General features: G+C 55.2%; 1 protein-coding gene across 1 annotated transcript in view; it reads left to right on the plus strand.

The window, feature by feature from the left end:
- TRIOBP (TRIO and F-actin binding protein) overlaps positions 1-12,061 on the plus strand; it is a 64,463-nt gene that overhangs the window by 32,474 nt on the left and 19,928 nt on the right. The window contains exon 15 of the mRNA XM_074221076.1: positions 5,142-5,198. Coding sequence (XP_074077177.1) covers positions 5,142-5,198 — 57 coding nt within the window. The remainder of the gene's footprint in view (positions 1-5,141; positions 5,199-12,061) is intronic.

Raw genomic sequence — 12,061 nt, forward strand, 5'->3', positions numbered from 1 at the left:
CATTGGCCCGCCGCCTCCCCGCGCCCGCCCCCCCCCCGCCGCCCCGCCCCCGCGCCCTGCCATTGGCCGGCCGCCGCCGCCCCCGCCCCCCGCGCGGGCTCCTCCAATCGCCGGGCCCCCCGGGCCGCCGGGCCCGCCCCGGCCAGCGCCCGCTCGGCCCGCCCCCGGCCCATTGGTCCGGCCGGATCCTCCCAGGAAGTTTGAAAAAAAAAAGAAAAAGAAAAGGAGAAAAAAGTTTGTCGGCGGCCGCAGCGGCCGGCCCGGAGCAGCAGCGCGGGGCGGCCGGCATGCTGCCCCCCCCGGGCCGCTGACGCGGGCCCCGCCGCGCCCCGGATCCGCCCCGGCCCGGCCGCCCCCCGGGGCCCCGCGGCCGCGCGGCTGCATGATGACGGTGAGCGCCCGAGCCCCCCCGAGCCCCCCGGGACCCCGCAGCCGGCGCCCTCCGCGGGGGGAGCCGGGGACTCGAACCCAGACCCCCGCCGCGCGCCACGGGAGGGAGCCCGCGAGACGGGGGGGGCCGCGCCCCGCCCCGCGCAGCCCCGCGGACCCCCAGAAGCCCGCGCCCCGACTTCCTTCCTCCGGGACACGGGGGCGGGGCCGCCGGGCGCGTCCTGGGGGGGGGGTGGGGGAGGGGACCCCCAGGCAGCGCCCCCCGCCCCGGCACGTGGGGGGTCTGGTTGCCCGGGGGCGGGGCCTTCCCCGCCTCGGGCTCCCCAACAGTGAGAGCTCGGGGTTCAAGCCCCCCTCATTCCCCGGGGGTCCTAGGCCAGCCCTCTCACCAGGCCCCCCGCCTGCCCCTGGTGCCGCCCCCAGCCTTGGGCCCCCCGGGGCGGGAGCCGGAGGAGGGCCTGGCCTGGGGACCCCCTCTGACGCCCCTGGGTGGCCCCCAGCAAGTTGGGGCTTTTGTTGCTTTTTTGCGAGTTAATGGAGTAGGGACCTGCCCAAGGCCAGGCAGCGAGGTCATTGTCAAGTGTCCGAGGCCGGACTTGAACTCAGGGCCTCCCGACTCCGGGGCCGGGGCTCCCCACAAGCGAGTTGTTTGTCCTCTCTGGACCTCAGTTTCCCGGTTTGCAAGATGAGAGGTGGGGGCCTACCAGACCCCCAACTCTGTGCGGGGCCCCTTGGGTCAGCTTGGCTGGTTTCTCTGTGGCCCCACCCAGAAGCAGAGGGGATGGACTCTGGGGCCCGGGTGACCCCGGGGTGCCCGACACCCACGCTCCAGCGGGGCTGGGGGTGCGGAGGCCTGGCCTGGGTCCGTTTCCCCTTTTGTGGGGCTCTTCCCATCCCGTCCCCATCCCCCCCAGTTGCTTCATCTGTAAAAGGACGGACCTGGTGAGACGACCTTTGGGGGCCCCCGGCCCAGGAACCCTGCCCCAGGAGGGAGCCCCGGCCTTGCTGTCTCTCCCCATGGGAGGGCCCAGGCCGGGCCAGCATTCCTGGGTTCACTATCAGTCAGCACATTTCACCCGCTCCCCACTTCTGCTGACTCCAGGTCCAGAGTAGGGAGGGGCAGGCCCGGGGTCAGCACCAGGCCCAAGGAAAGAAAGAAAGGAAGAAAGGAAGACAAGGGACTGATTCATATCAAATCTGCGGCCTCCCGGGATGGCCGAGGAGAGGAAGGAAGGGTGGAGGCAGAGAAGAGCCAGTTTTGCCTGGGCTTACAGCCCTGCAGCCCGGGCCGGGGCAGCATCCTGGGGAGAAGAAGGGCTAGGGCGGCCAATGCGATCCGGGGCCAGGGAGGGGGCAGAGGGGCTCAGCCCCAGGGGGATGGGATAGACTCGCCTAGGACAAAAGTGGGAGCCCTGGATAGGTTCCCTTTTATCCAGTGAGGAAGTGTATTTCTTTCCTAATTGCCTTTTACTTAGATTCCCACTCATCTCGCTATGCCCCCCCCCCCCAGCCAGCCCTGCCTCATCTGTAGACTTGGGCTCTGGGGCATCCCACCAAGTCCAAAGGCTTCCCGGAATGACTGGCAGGGGTCGGTCCTGGCACCCCTTAAACTGACTTCTAAGGTACAGAAAGCCTTCAGGCTTCATCCAAGGCCCAGGATGAAGTTAGGAATTCTCCAATGATGACAGAACAAATAACTGATTTTTTAGGGTGTAGACATTATAACAGGGGCTGGGCACTGTTGGCTCTATTAGCATCTTGAAGGCCAGGATAGGCTTGCTTTTCTTCTTTTATGTTCCCAGTGATGAATGAATAAATGAATGAATGACTGATGAGCTGTTGTAGACAGGATCCATGCTTTGGGGAAGAGACTGGATAACCCCTGGCTCCCTTTTATCTGACACTTTTTTCAATCGATGCAAATCTGTTTTATCCTCCTTTCCTGCTCCCCTCCCCCATGGGTGGTTATTTGTCCTTCCTTCTTTCCGAGGACCCTGACACATCAGGGAGGTGATGTCAGGGGGGCAGCTATGGCTTGGCGGCCCTGCAGGCAGTGGGAGGCCTTGGCTTTCTTATGCTCAGCTCTTTGCCTGCTTTAGTCTGAGGCTACACCCTTCAGTGATTAAGGGTGGCTTATTACCACATTTACTTGAGGTCAACAGCAACATCAAGGTTAGGTAAGAATTGAGGCAAAGAATGGCTTTTTGTCTGGTCAAAAAAAATCTAGTGGGAGAGCAAGATCCGCAGGTTTCTGGCTAAAAGCAAAAAAAGGAGACCAGAGTACCTGGGTCCAAGTGAAAACAGGACCAGGGCAGGCTAGAGCCAACCCCTCCTGTTGGCCAGTCTTTGAGAGCCAGAGTGATTGGGTTTAAGGCATGGTCCCCGAGAAGGAAATCTAGGGGCAGCTAGGCAGCACAGTGGATAGCACACCAGCCCTAGAGTAAGGAGGCCCTGAGTTCAAATTCTGCTAAAGACACTTGATACTTACTAGCCTTGTGACCCTAGGCAAGTCACATAACAACAAAAAAAATCTAACCCATAAATCCCAAAATAGCTTGGAAAGTTCCAGAATGTAAATTGTTGATCCCCAGTGAGGAAAAAGAAAAACAACCTTTGTAATAAATGTGATGTTCTGTTTACATGAAAGGCCAGAGGCAGAGGGATGCCTCATCGGGGGCACGTCTTGGGCAGGTCTCCATGACCCATGAGGATTGAATGACCCTGTCCATCCCCTAACTCAGATTCCATTGTGGATCTCATGGGGGCACACTTGACTGGAAGTCAGATGACTTGGGTTCCAGTCTCTCCTTCGACAGTGACTTTGGGCCATCATGGGCACCCTGAAGGCCTGTTTCCTCAATGTTGTACTGGATGGTCTCCTGGTCCCATTTTTCCACCCCATTAGAACAAGAAGAGGCGAGCTCCCCAAGTTACAGTGCTCAGGTCATAAAATTCTATTCTCCATCTCACTCAGCTTCTTCTCTTAAAAAAACAAAACTTTTGTAAATGAAAGAGGTGAGTTATCCGGTGGGTGCAGGTGGTTCTGGGGACCCTGCTCTCTGAAGATCAAGGGGGCCTGTTCTTGGGGATTCCTTTGGGGAGGCTTAGGAGGATGCAGGGAGGCTCCCCTAGAAACATGACCTTGTTTTTGAGCCTGAGCTTCACTGTGGCCATTTGATTGTCTTTCACCTTCCCTTTCTGTGCCTCAGTTTCCCCCCTCTGTAAAAGGGGGGGCCTCCCAGGGCCATGGTGGAGGAAGCCCTGCATAGAGAAGGGGGTGGTCCTGGGATGTGGCCAGAGGCCTCCTGTCTAGCGCTTCCTCTGCCCGACAGAGCGGTGGCCTCTGGGAAGGAGGCAGGAGCAGGAGACCAGGTCAGACAGCTCAGGTTTCCAGCTGCCTCGGAGGTTTGGCCTGCCGGCCTGCCTGCAATTGGACACCTGGGCCCAGGCGGGCGGCGATGGGAGGCCTCCATAGGCTAGGCTCACGGCCATGGCAACAGGTGGCCCGCCTTCCCCCAGGCCTGGCACCCCGCCTCCCTGGGTGTTGGGAGCCAATGGTCTCTCTGGCAGGGAGGGCCTTCCCCAGGCTCCCCGGGTAGCACCCCGCTCCTGGGACCCACCTGCAGAGTTTTCTTGGGCTGAGGGAGGAGGCACCAGGGTCATGGTGGGCAGGATGCTCAGCCCGGCCTCCCCTTCTCAGGGGAGCCCAGAGCCCCCACTGGGCTGCTGAGGTCCCTCAGAGCCTCCCTCCCACCGGCCATCTCACCCGGTCAGAGGATGTGGCAGGGAGGACCCCCCACCCATCAAGCAGGGCTGACCCCCAGCAGCAACAGCAAGGTATGGTTTTAAACCCAAGCTGCCTCTGTCTCCTCCTCGGCCCCCAGCTCTAGGGCTGATGGAGGGATCAGGTTCACCCGAGCCCTTCCCCTCTGGGCTTCTGTCTCTGAGCTGGCTCCCTTCCACTTGGGTGCCCAATACTTCCTCCGGGGGATGGTGGTGTGGGAAGAGAGAGGGAGGTGAGCATCCCCACCATCCCTTGGTACCAGGTGAACCCCTCAGCAGAATGATGGATTTGGAATGAAGGGACTTGAGTTCAAATTCCAACGGTGTGATCAGGGGCAAGTGACTTCAACCCTCTGGGGTCCGTTTCTCGGTCTGTAAAATGTGTTGCCCTCGATGATCCCTGAGCTACCCTCTAGCCCTGTCAGGGGGAGTTCTAATCCTACTACTACCTTCAGCTCGGATGGGACAGGGAGGCAGGCTGGGGGGGGGGTATCTGCAGCCCTGAATAATAAAGGCTAGCCTGGGTTCCCTCCCTCACCTCAGTGACGGATCATGGTCTCCCTCCAGATCACCGTCCCTCTGGGTCTGCCCACAGGTCTGACACAAAAACCACTCGAGGCTTTCCGGTTTCCCCCTGGTCTCTGTATCCTGGACTGGGTGGACCCTCAGGAGCCAGGACTGGGGTTGTGGAGGGCCAAGAGCTGCGATGGCTGGCACAGCCTCCTGGCTCCCCTCTCCTTCCCAGACCCAGTCAATTTGGTTTTTATTTTAAATTAACTAGCATTTAATTTTCTCCCCTCCCTCCCCCCCAAACCAGTCCTCTTTTACAGATGTGCAGACAAGCAAAACTGATTTCCAAATTGACCCTGTCTAAAAATGGGGTTCTCATTCTGCCCCCTTGCAGAGGTGGGCATGCCAGTCAGGTTCTGCCCCTGTTGACACCTCTCTCTCTCTCTCTCTCCTCCCAGCCCGATCTCCTCAACTTTAAGAAAGGATGGATGTCCATTCTGGACGAACCAGGAGAGGTAAGAGAATCGTCATGCCAGGGGTGGGTTTTATGTGGTTTCAGGGATAGCGGGCCAGGATCTCCTCTGAACTTGCCACATCCCCCCTTCTCAAAGCCAGATGATCCCCATCTTCTTACATCAAGGGGCAGAACAATGATTCCAGAGCTCCTGTCTCTGTGTGACCTTGGGAGAGTCACTTCACCTCTTCCATACCTGTTGGGTTGGGACTCTTGAGTCTCTTCTAGTTCTAAATTTAGGATTGTGAGACCTCAGCCATGACATCTAACTTCCTTGGGCTTGTTTCCCCCATCCGTAAAAGAAGGGACATGGACCAGATGACCTCCGAGGTCCCATCCAGCTCTTTCTATATCTGTTTCCTCATCTGTAAAAGGAAGGGGTTGGGCTGAATGACCTCTGAGGTCCCTTTTATCTCTCTGTGCCTTGGTTTCCCCATCTGAAAAATTAGGGGTGCCGGACTAAATGACCTCCAAAGTCCCTTCCAGATCTTTCTATGTCTCGGTTTCCCCATCTGTAAAATAAGGAGGGGTGGACTAGATGACCTCTGAGGCCCTTTCCCTCTCTAGGGCAGAGATTCTGGATAAGATCAGGTATGTTAGCACAACCCCGCTGCGGCTAGTTCCCCTCCCCCAGCTTCCCTGGGGGGAGTGGGGGTCTGCATAACTTCCTTCACATGGTTTAAGGGAAGCTGCATCAGGAGACCCAGGATGAAGCCTCCGCCTTGCTCTTTCTGGGCCCTGGTTCTTTCCAATGGAAAATGAGAGAGTTGGCCTCAACCCTGGACCCTCTATTGATAGCAGGTTCTTTTTTTTTCAATTTTTTATTTATTTAAGGCAGTGGGATTAAGTGACTTGCCCAAGGCCACACAGCTAGGTAATTATTAAATGTCTGAGGTCAAATTTGAACTCAGGTCCTCCTGACTCCGGTTATCCACTGTGCCACCTAAGCTGCCCCTATAGCAGGTTCTTAAATGTATCATTGGGAATTCTCAAGATGACTTAGAAAACCAGTTAGACAAATGGTGCCCATAAGGTTAGGACACCCTGGTGAAGAGCCCCTGCCCCAGATACTTCCCCTTGGGGTACTACTTCCCCTCAGGGAGCTCCCCCTTGGGGAGCTGCTCCCTCTCCTGGCCTTGGCTCACCCCACCAAGAGGCAGAAGAGGAGGCTCCGGGAGCCCAGGACGCCGGCAGGTCAGGTTTAAGGGATCCATTACCTAGTCAAGGCTTTGGCAGCCAGCCAGACCCAGCAGGAGCCTTCCAGAACTAGGCTCAGCTATCTCTGGGTGGGGGGCCGTTCCTGGTACCCGAGAAGGGCCCACCTTCCTGCTCGAGGCCTTCAACTGGAGCTAAGGTTTGGAAGTGGCCCAAGGCATGGGCAGAGAGACGGGGAAGGCTGGGTGGACCTTTGGGATAAAGCCTCCAGACCTTTGCCCAGCCGGTCAGCGCCGCCTGTCTCACCTTCCATCTCCACCTCGCCCCTTGCTGCCTCATCGCCCCTTGCCTCCATAACGTTCTTCATTCCTGAAGAGAGTCCACTATTATCGATCACACTCTCCTACTGACCAGTTAGCACAAGATCCCAGGTGATAGAGCTCCTGCGGCCACCACTCCAAACCCCCTGTTGTTACAGATGGGGAAACTGAGGCCCTGGGAGGCAGGGGGGAGACCGGAAGCCCTTCTGTGCACCAGAAGGCCAGTTCTTGAGCTGTGAGAACCACTGAACTAGTCGCTTCCCCTTCGATGAGGTGGCCTGGGTTTTCCCCTTCAGGCTTTAGCTTTCTAGGGCAGGAAGTGGACTTTACGCACATTCTCTTGGGTTCTCTTCTCCTCCCCTTCTTCTGCCAGGAGACTTGAATTCGAATCTTACTCTGCTATCCGCCAGTTGTATGGTCCTGGGCAGGTCGCCTAAAGGGACCTTGGTCTCTTCCTTCTGTGAGATCAGGAGAATCACCTGGCTTCTCAGAACCTTCTCCCTCAAGATCTGGGATCCTTTGGACCTTAGTTTCCCCACCACCACCCGCATCAAACGAGGACCTCTCGGGCCCTTCCCGGCTCTTGTTCTAGGCTGCTATGGCCTTGGGGAAAGTCACCTTTCCAGACCTCAGTCTTCCTGCCCTCTGTCCCTTCCAGCACTAGAATTCTGCCCTGGGGCTTCCCCTGGGGCTTCCCAGAGGTTCTGATGTAGACCCCCTGTGTCTCCAGGTGAGGGAGCCCTGTGCTGGGAGCTGGCCTCTGGTCAGCCAAAAGGGGTTCCAGTCCATGACTCCCCCAGCTGCCCTTCCCCATAGTTCTGTCCTGTCCCTGGTTCCCCTTGCTGGCACGTTGGGCTCGGTCCTCTGCCCAGCCTAAGGCTCCAGAGCCAAGTGAAAACTAGGTTGGTTTGTTACAACCTTGACCCCTTACTGCTTATGTCTGTGATCTTGGACCAGTCCGCTTCACTCTCTAAGTCTCAGTTCTCTCATCTACAAAGAGAGGGGAGTTGGGGGCAGCGGGTAGATAGAGCACCAGCCCTGAGTTCAAATTCAGCCTCAGACACTAGTTGTGTGACCCTGGGCAAGTCACTTAACTCTTCCCCCCTCAAAAAAGAGGGGAGTTAGACCCCACAATCCCCAAGGTCTAGGACTAGAGTAGATGAAATCAGCCTCATTTCCCTCCCATTTGGCCTGTTTCTTCCAGACTCATCCCCTCTGGGTTGGGCAGGATCTCCAGTATCCCTCCAATACCCAGCCAGGAGTCCTTTCTCTTGCCTCCCTCCCGCCCCGGGTGCTCATGGATTCAGACATGGGTGTGTACACAGACACACACGTATGACCATGACACACCTCAGGACCAGCTGTTTCCTTTGTGGGAACAACTGTTTGATCACTAGGAGCCCAGAACTTCAAAGCCGGGAGGGGCCAGAGAAGGCAGAACATGGCGGCACTGGGCAGAGCCCTGGGATCCAGAATGGAGGACTTTGCCTCTGAGCTCCTTCAAACATGGAGGGGGGCTGGTCTCCCCATCTCCCGGCTCTCAGCCTTCTTCCCTCATGAGCACCCCCTTCATCCCAGGGTCCCATTCCCTCCCTGTATCTTCCCCATTGTCTCTCCCTGGGGCCTGAAAACAAACCCATGTCTCCCTGTCCTCAGAACACCCTCCCTTGATCCGACCATCCTTGCTAGCCAGTGGCCTACATTTCTCTCCTTTTCTCATCTAAACTCCTTAATAATTCCATGTTGAAAAGTGTTTTAACATGTAGTTGGGGGGAAATAAAATGCTGAATAAAAAATGGTTAAGAACAAAAAAAACATGTCTACAACTAATACCTCTGTGTCCTGACCTCTCATTTTTTTTTGAAGCAATAAAAGTTAAGTGATTTGCCCAGGGTCACCCAGCTAGTAAGTGTCTGAGGTCAGATTTCAACTCCAGTCCTGATTCCAAGGGCAGCTTCTGTCCCACCCAGCTTCTCTTCTCCTTTGTTTGTTTGTTTGTTTTTAGGTTTTTGCTAGGCAATGGGGTTAAGTGGCTTACCCAAGGCCACACAGCTAGGTCATTATGAAGTGTCTGAGGGCAGATTTGAACTCAGATCCTCCTGACTCCAGGGTCAGTGCTCTATCCATGGCTCCACCTAGCCACCCCTCTCATTTGTTTTTGAAACTAATGAAAAATCTTTTTTCTGACCCCATCATTCAACTGAAACCACTCTCTCTAATTATTGCTGATTTATTGGCTTTTTCTCAGTCCCATCCTTCTGGGTCTCTTGGTGCCCTTTGATCTTCATCCCCCTCCTCTCTCCCACTTCTCATCCCTGTGTGACTGCACCTCCATCTCCTTGGCTGGATCTTCATCCTCCCTCACCTGAGTCCCCCTGAGGACTCCATCCCAAGCCCTCTTTTCTGTTTTGTATTTTTTAGGTTTTTTTGATAAGGCAAACGGGTTAAGTGGCTTGCCCAAAGACACACAGCTAGGTAATTATTAAGTGTCTGAGACCGGACTTGAACTCAGGTCCTCCTGACTCCAGGGCCGGTGCTTTATCCACTGCGCCACCTAGCCGCCCCTAAGTTGCTTTTTTGGTTGTTGGTGTTTTCCAAGCCATCTTTTCTCTCTGTGGTCTCTAACCTAGGGCTCCCATGGTTGGTGATCCCCAGAACCATGGGTCTAGACTAGATATATCACATTGCCCGCGCTGCCTTTTGGCCATCTAGCCAGGGATAGCCCTTAGTTACCTTCAGCTCTCAACTCATCCAAAACAGGATTCTGTATTTCATCTCCTGGCTCTCTAACATCCTCCTAGTTCCCCAAGCTCCACCCAGGTGCCCCCCACCCCCACCCCCACTGGCACTCACCCCTCCTATCCAATTACTATCAAATCTTGTTTCTACCCTGCCATCCTCCATAGCCTTCCCTTCTCCCCTTACACAGCTGCAGCCCTGGGGCTGGAGGTTGTCATACGGAGATATGGGGAAGGGGAAAAATAGTGTAAGTAGGGGCAGCTAGGTGGCACAGTGGATAGAGCACCTGCCCTGGAGTCAGGAGTATCTGAGTTCAAATCTGACCTCAGACACTTAATAATTACCTAGCCTTGTGGCCTTGGGCAAGCCACTTAACCCCATTGCCTTGCAAAAAAGAAAAAAGAAAAGAAAAGTCTAAGTAGGAGACTGGACCATTGTCCTGGAGGGATCTTGAAGAGATAAGACCCTCAACAATTAGCCAGAGACTATACTTAAGTACCAAGGGCTAAGATGGGGTCTGGAGGACTGGACTTGTATTTTCATGGAATTCTTCCTTTGCCACTTGGGAGCTAGATGATCTGTTGGATAGGGGGCAGAACCACCTAATTCAAATCCAGCCTTAGACATTTACTACCTCAGTTTCCCCATCTGTAAACTAAGATCAGCGTTATTGTGAGGCTCAAAGAAGGTGCAGTTTATAAAGACCTGCAACCTTAAAGCGCTGTGGAAATGCAGGCCACTATTACTGTTGTGCCAGTAGCTTTATCCTCTCTGCTTGACCTCTTGGGAAACTGAGGCTCAGACATGGAACGTCTGCCTGGCAGAATCCACAGTCTGGCCCCTGATCCTGAGGTCCCTGATTCTCAAAGACTCCTTTCCCTACCCCAGACTCATCCTTATCTTGTAGCCCCTTCCTAGCCCCCCTCGACTTATCTGTAAAAGGGAGGGGAGGGCACCAGATCAGACCCTATCTTTCTAAGTCAATCTTGAAGTTTTCCTTAGCCCCTCCCCACTTCTCTAGTCCAGGACTCCATCCACGTGGTCCTGGCCTGGGCCTAGGAGGGAGTAAATGGCCCAGCCCGGCTCCAAGGCTCCTTCTCCGTCAGCTGGGACATTCTTGGCTCCCCCTCTCCCCATTACCCGGAGAAGGGGCTGTGCCAGGCTGCTGGGGTTCGTTCTTGAACCAGCTCTGTGGCCCTGCAGCCTCTTGCTGGGCAGGAGGCCTCATTGGGTGTGCCACCATTGCCCTCTAGAGGTTGGCTGGTGGCTCTCGGGCCAGCTGAGGCTCCAGATGGAGAACTGGAAGGGGCCTGGCTCAGGGCCCATGTTAGGGTGAAGAAGCTGAGCCAGGGGAGTGTCCTCAAGCCGGGAGGGAGGGACCTCAGAAGCTGTCCTGCCTGTCTGCCCCCCCTCATTTTCTTTTTTTTTTTTGTTTTTGTTTTGGTTTTGGTTTTTTTTTTGGTTTTTTTGCAAGGCAAACGGGGTTAAGTGGCTTGCCCAAGGCCACACAGCTAGATAATTATTAAGTGTCTGAGGCCGGATTTGAACTCAGGTACTCCTGACTCCAGGGCCGGTGCTCTATCCACTGTGCTACCTAGCCGCCCCCAGCCCCGCCCCCCCCATTTTCTAAAGGAGAAAACAGAGGCTCAGGGAACATAAAGGACTTGTCTAAAGTGAAGAAACTGAGACCCAGAAGGATGTGGATTGGCCAGAATCATACAGCCTGAGGGTCAATCCAACTCTCTGCCGGACCAGTTCTCCTCTGGAAAACTTGGAAATGCTTAGAATGACAGCTTACGCACTTGAGGCTAGAAGCTACTTGGATGAATTTGGCATTTAAAATATAGTTTGATCACTCTGGTCCAGTTAGTTTAATCTGTAATTCTAGGTAGTTTATAATTCGTTCCAAAAATAGGATTGCAAGAAGAGGGTCCTTGGCCTTCAGACTGACTGCTCAGAGGGTCCAGGACCCAAAACCACATTAAGCATGAACTTTTTTTTTTTTTTTTTTGCAAGGCCAATGGGGTTAAGTGGCTTGCCCAAGGCCACACAGCTAGGTCATTATTAAGTGTGTGAGGTTGGATTTGAACCCAGGTACTCCTGACTCCAGGGCTGGTGCTTTATCCACTGCACCACCTAGCCGCCCCAAAGCATGAACTCTTGATCTAACCTTGCCCCTCCCCTTTTTACTGAAGAGACAATTGAGACGGGGGAGATGAAGTGACTTGTCCAGGGTCACACAGCTGCTAAGTGACAGGTTTGCTCATTGAGGTCCAAATCCAGTTCCTTCTCTTAGTAAGAATGAGCTGCATTTCTTGCCCAAAAGGGGCCCAATAAAGAAGGCACCGGCCATGGAATCAGGGTCTTCCAAGGACCCAAGCAGTGACTCTGGCAGATGCGGCCCAGACCACCCACAGTGAAAGGATTCCTTCTCCGAGCTCTTAGGAGGAGAGATTTTCTAACCCAGCACAGAGGATTGAACCGTGATCTCTACACAGAATTTCCCATCTTATGGGGTCCTCGGCACATCTGCCATCCTCGGCATCCATCCACATCATGCCCCCACCAACACTCCTGAACATACTATGTCAGGGCTCTAGGATCTTTGGGCAAGCTGGTCTCCCCAGGCCTCAGTTTCCTCATCTGTAAA

The sequence above is a fragment of the Macrotis lagotis genome, chromosome 2 (assembly GCF_037893015.1).
Source record: "Macrotis lagotis isolate mMagLag1 chromosome 2, bilby.v1.9.chrom.fasta, whole genome shotgun sequence".
NCBI lineage: Eukaryota > Metazoa > Chordata > Mammalia > Peramelemorphia > Peramelidae > Macrotis > Macrotis lagotis.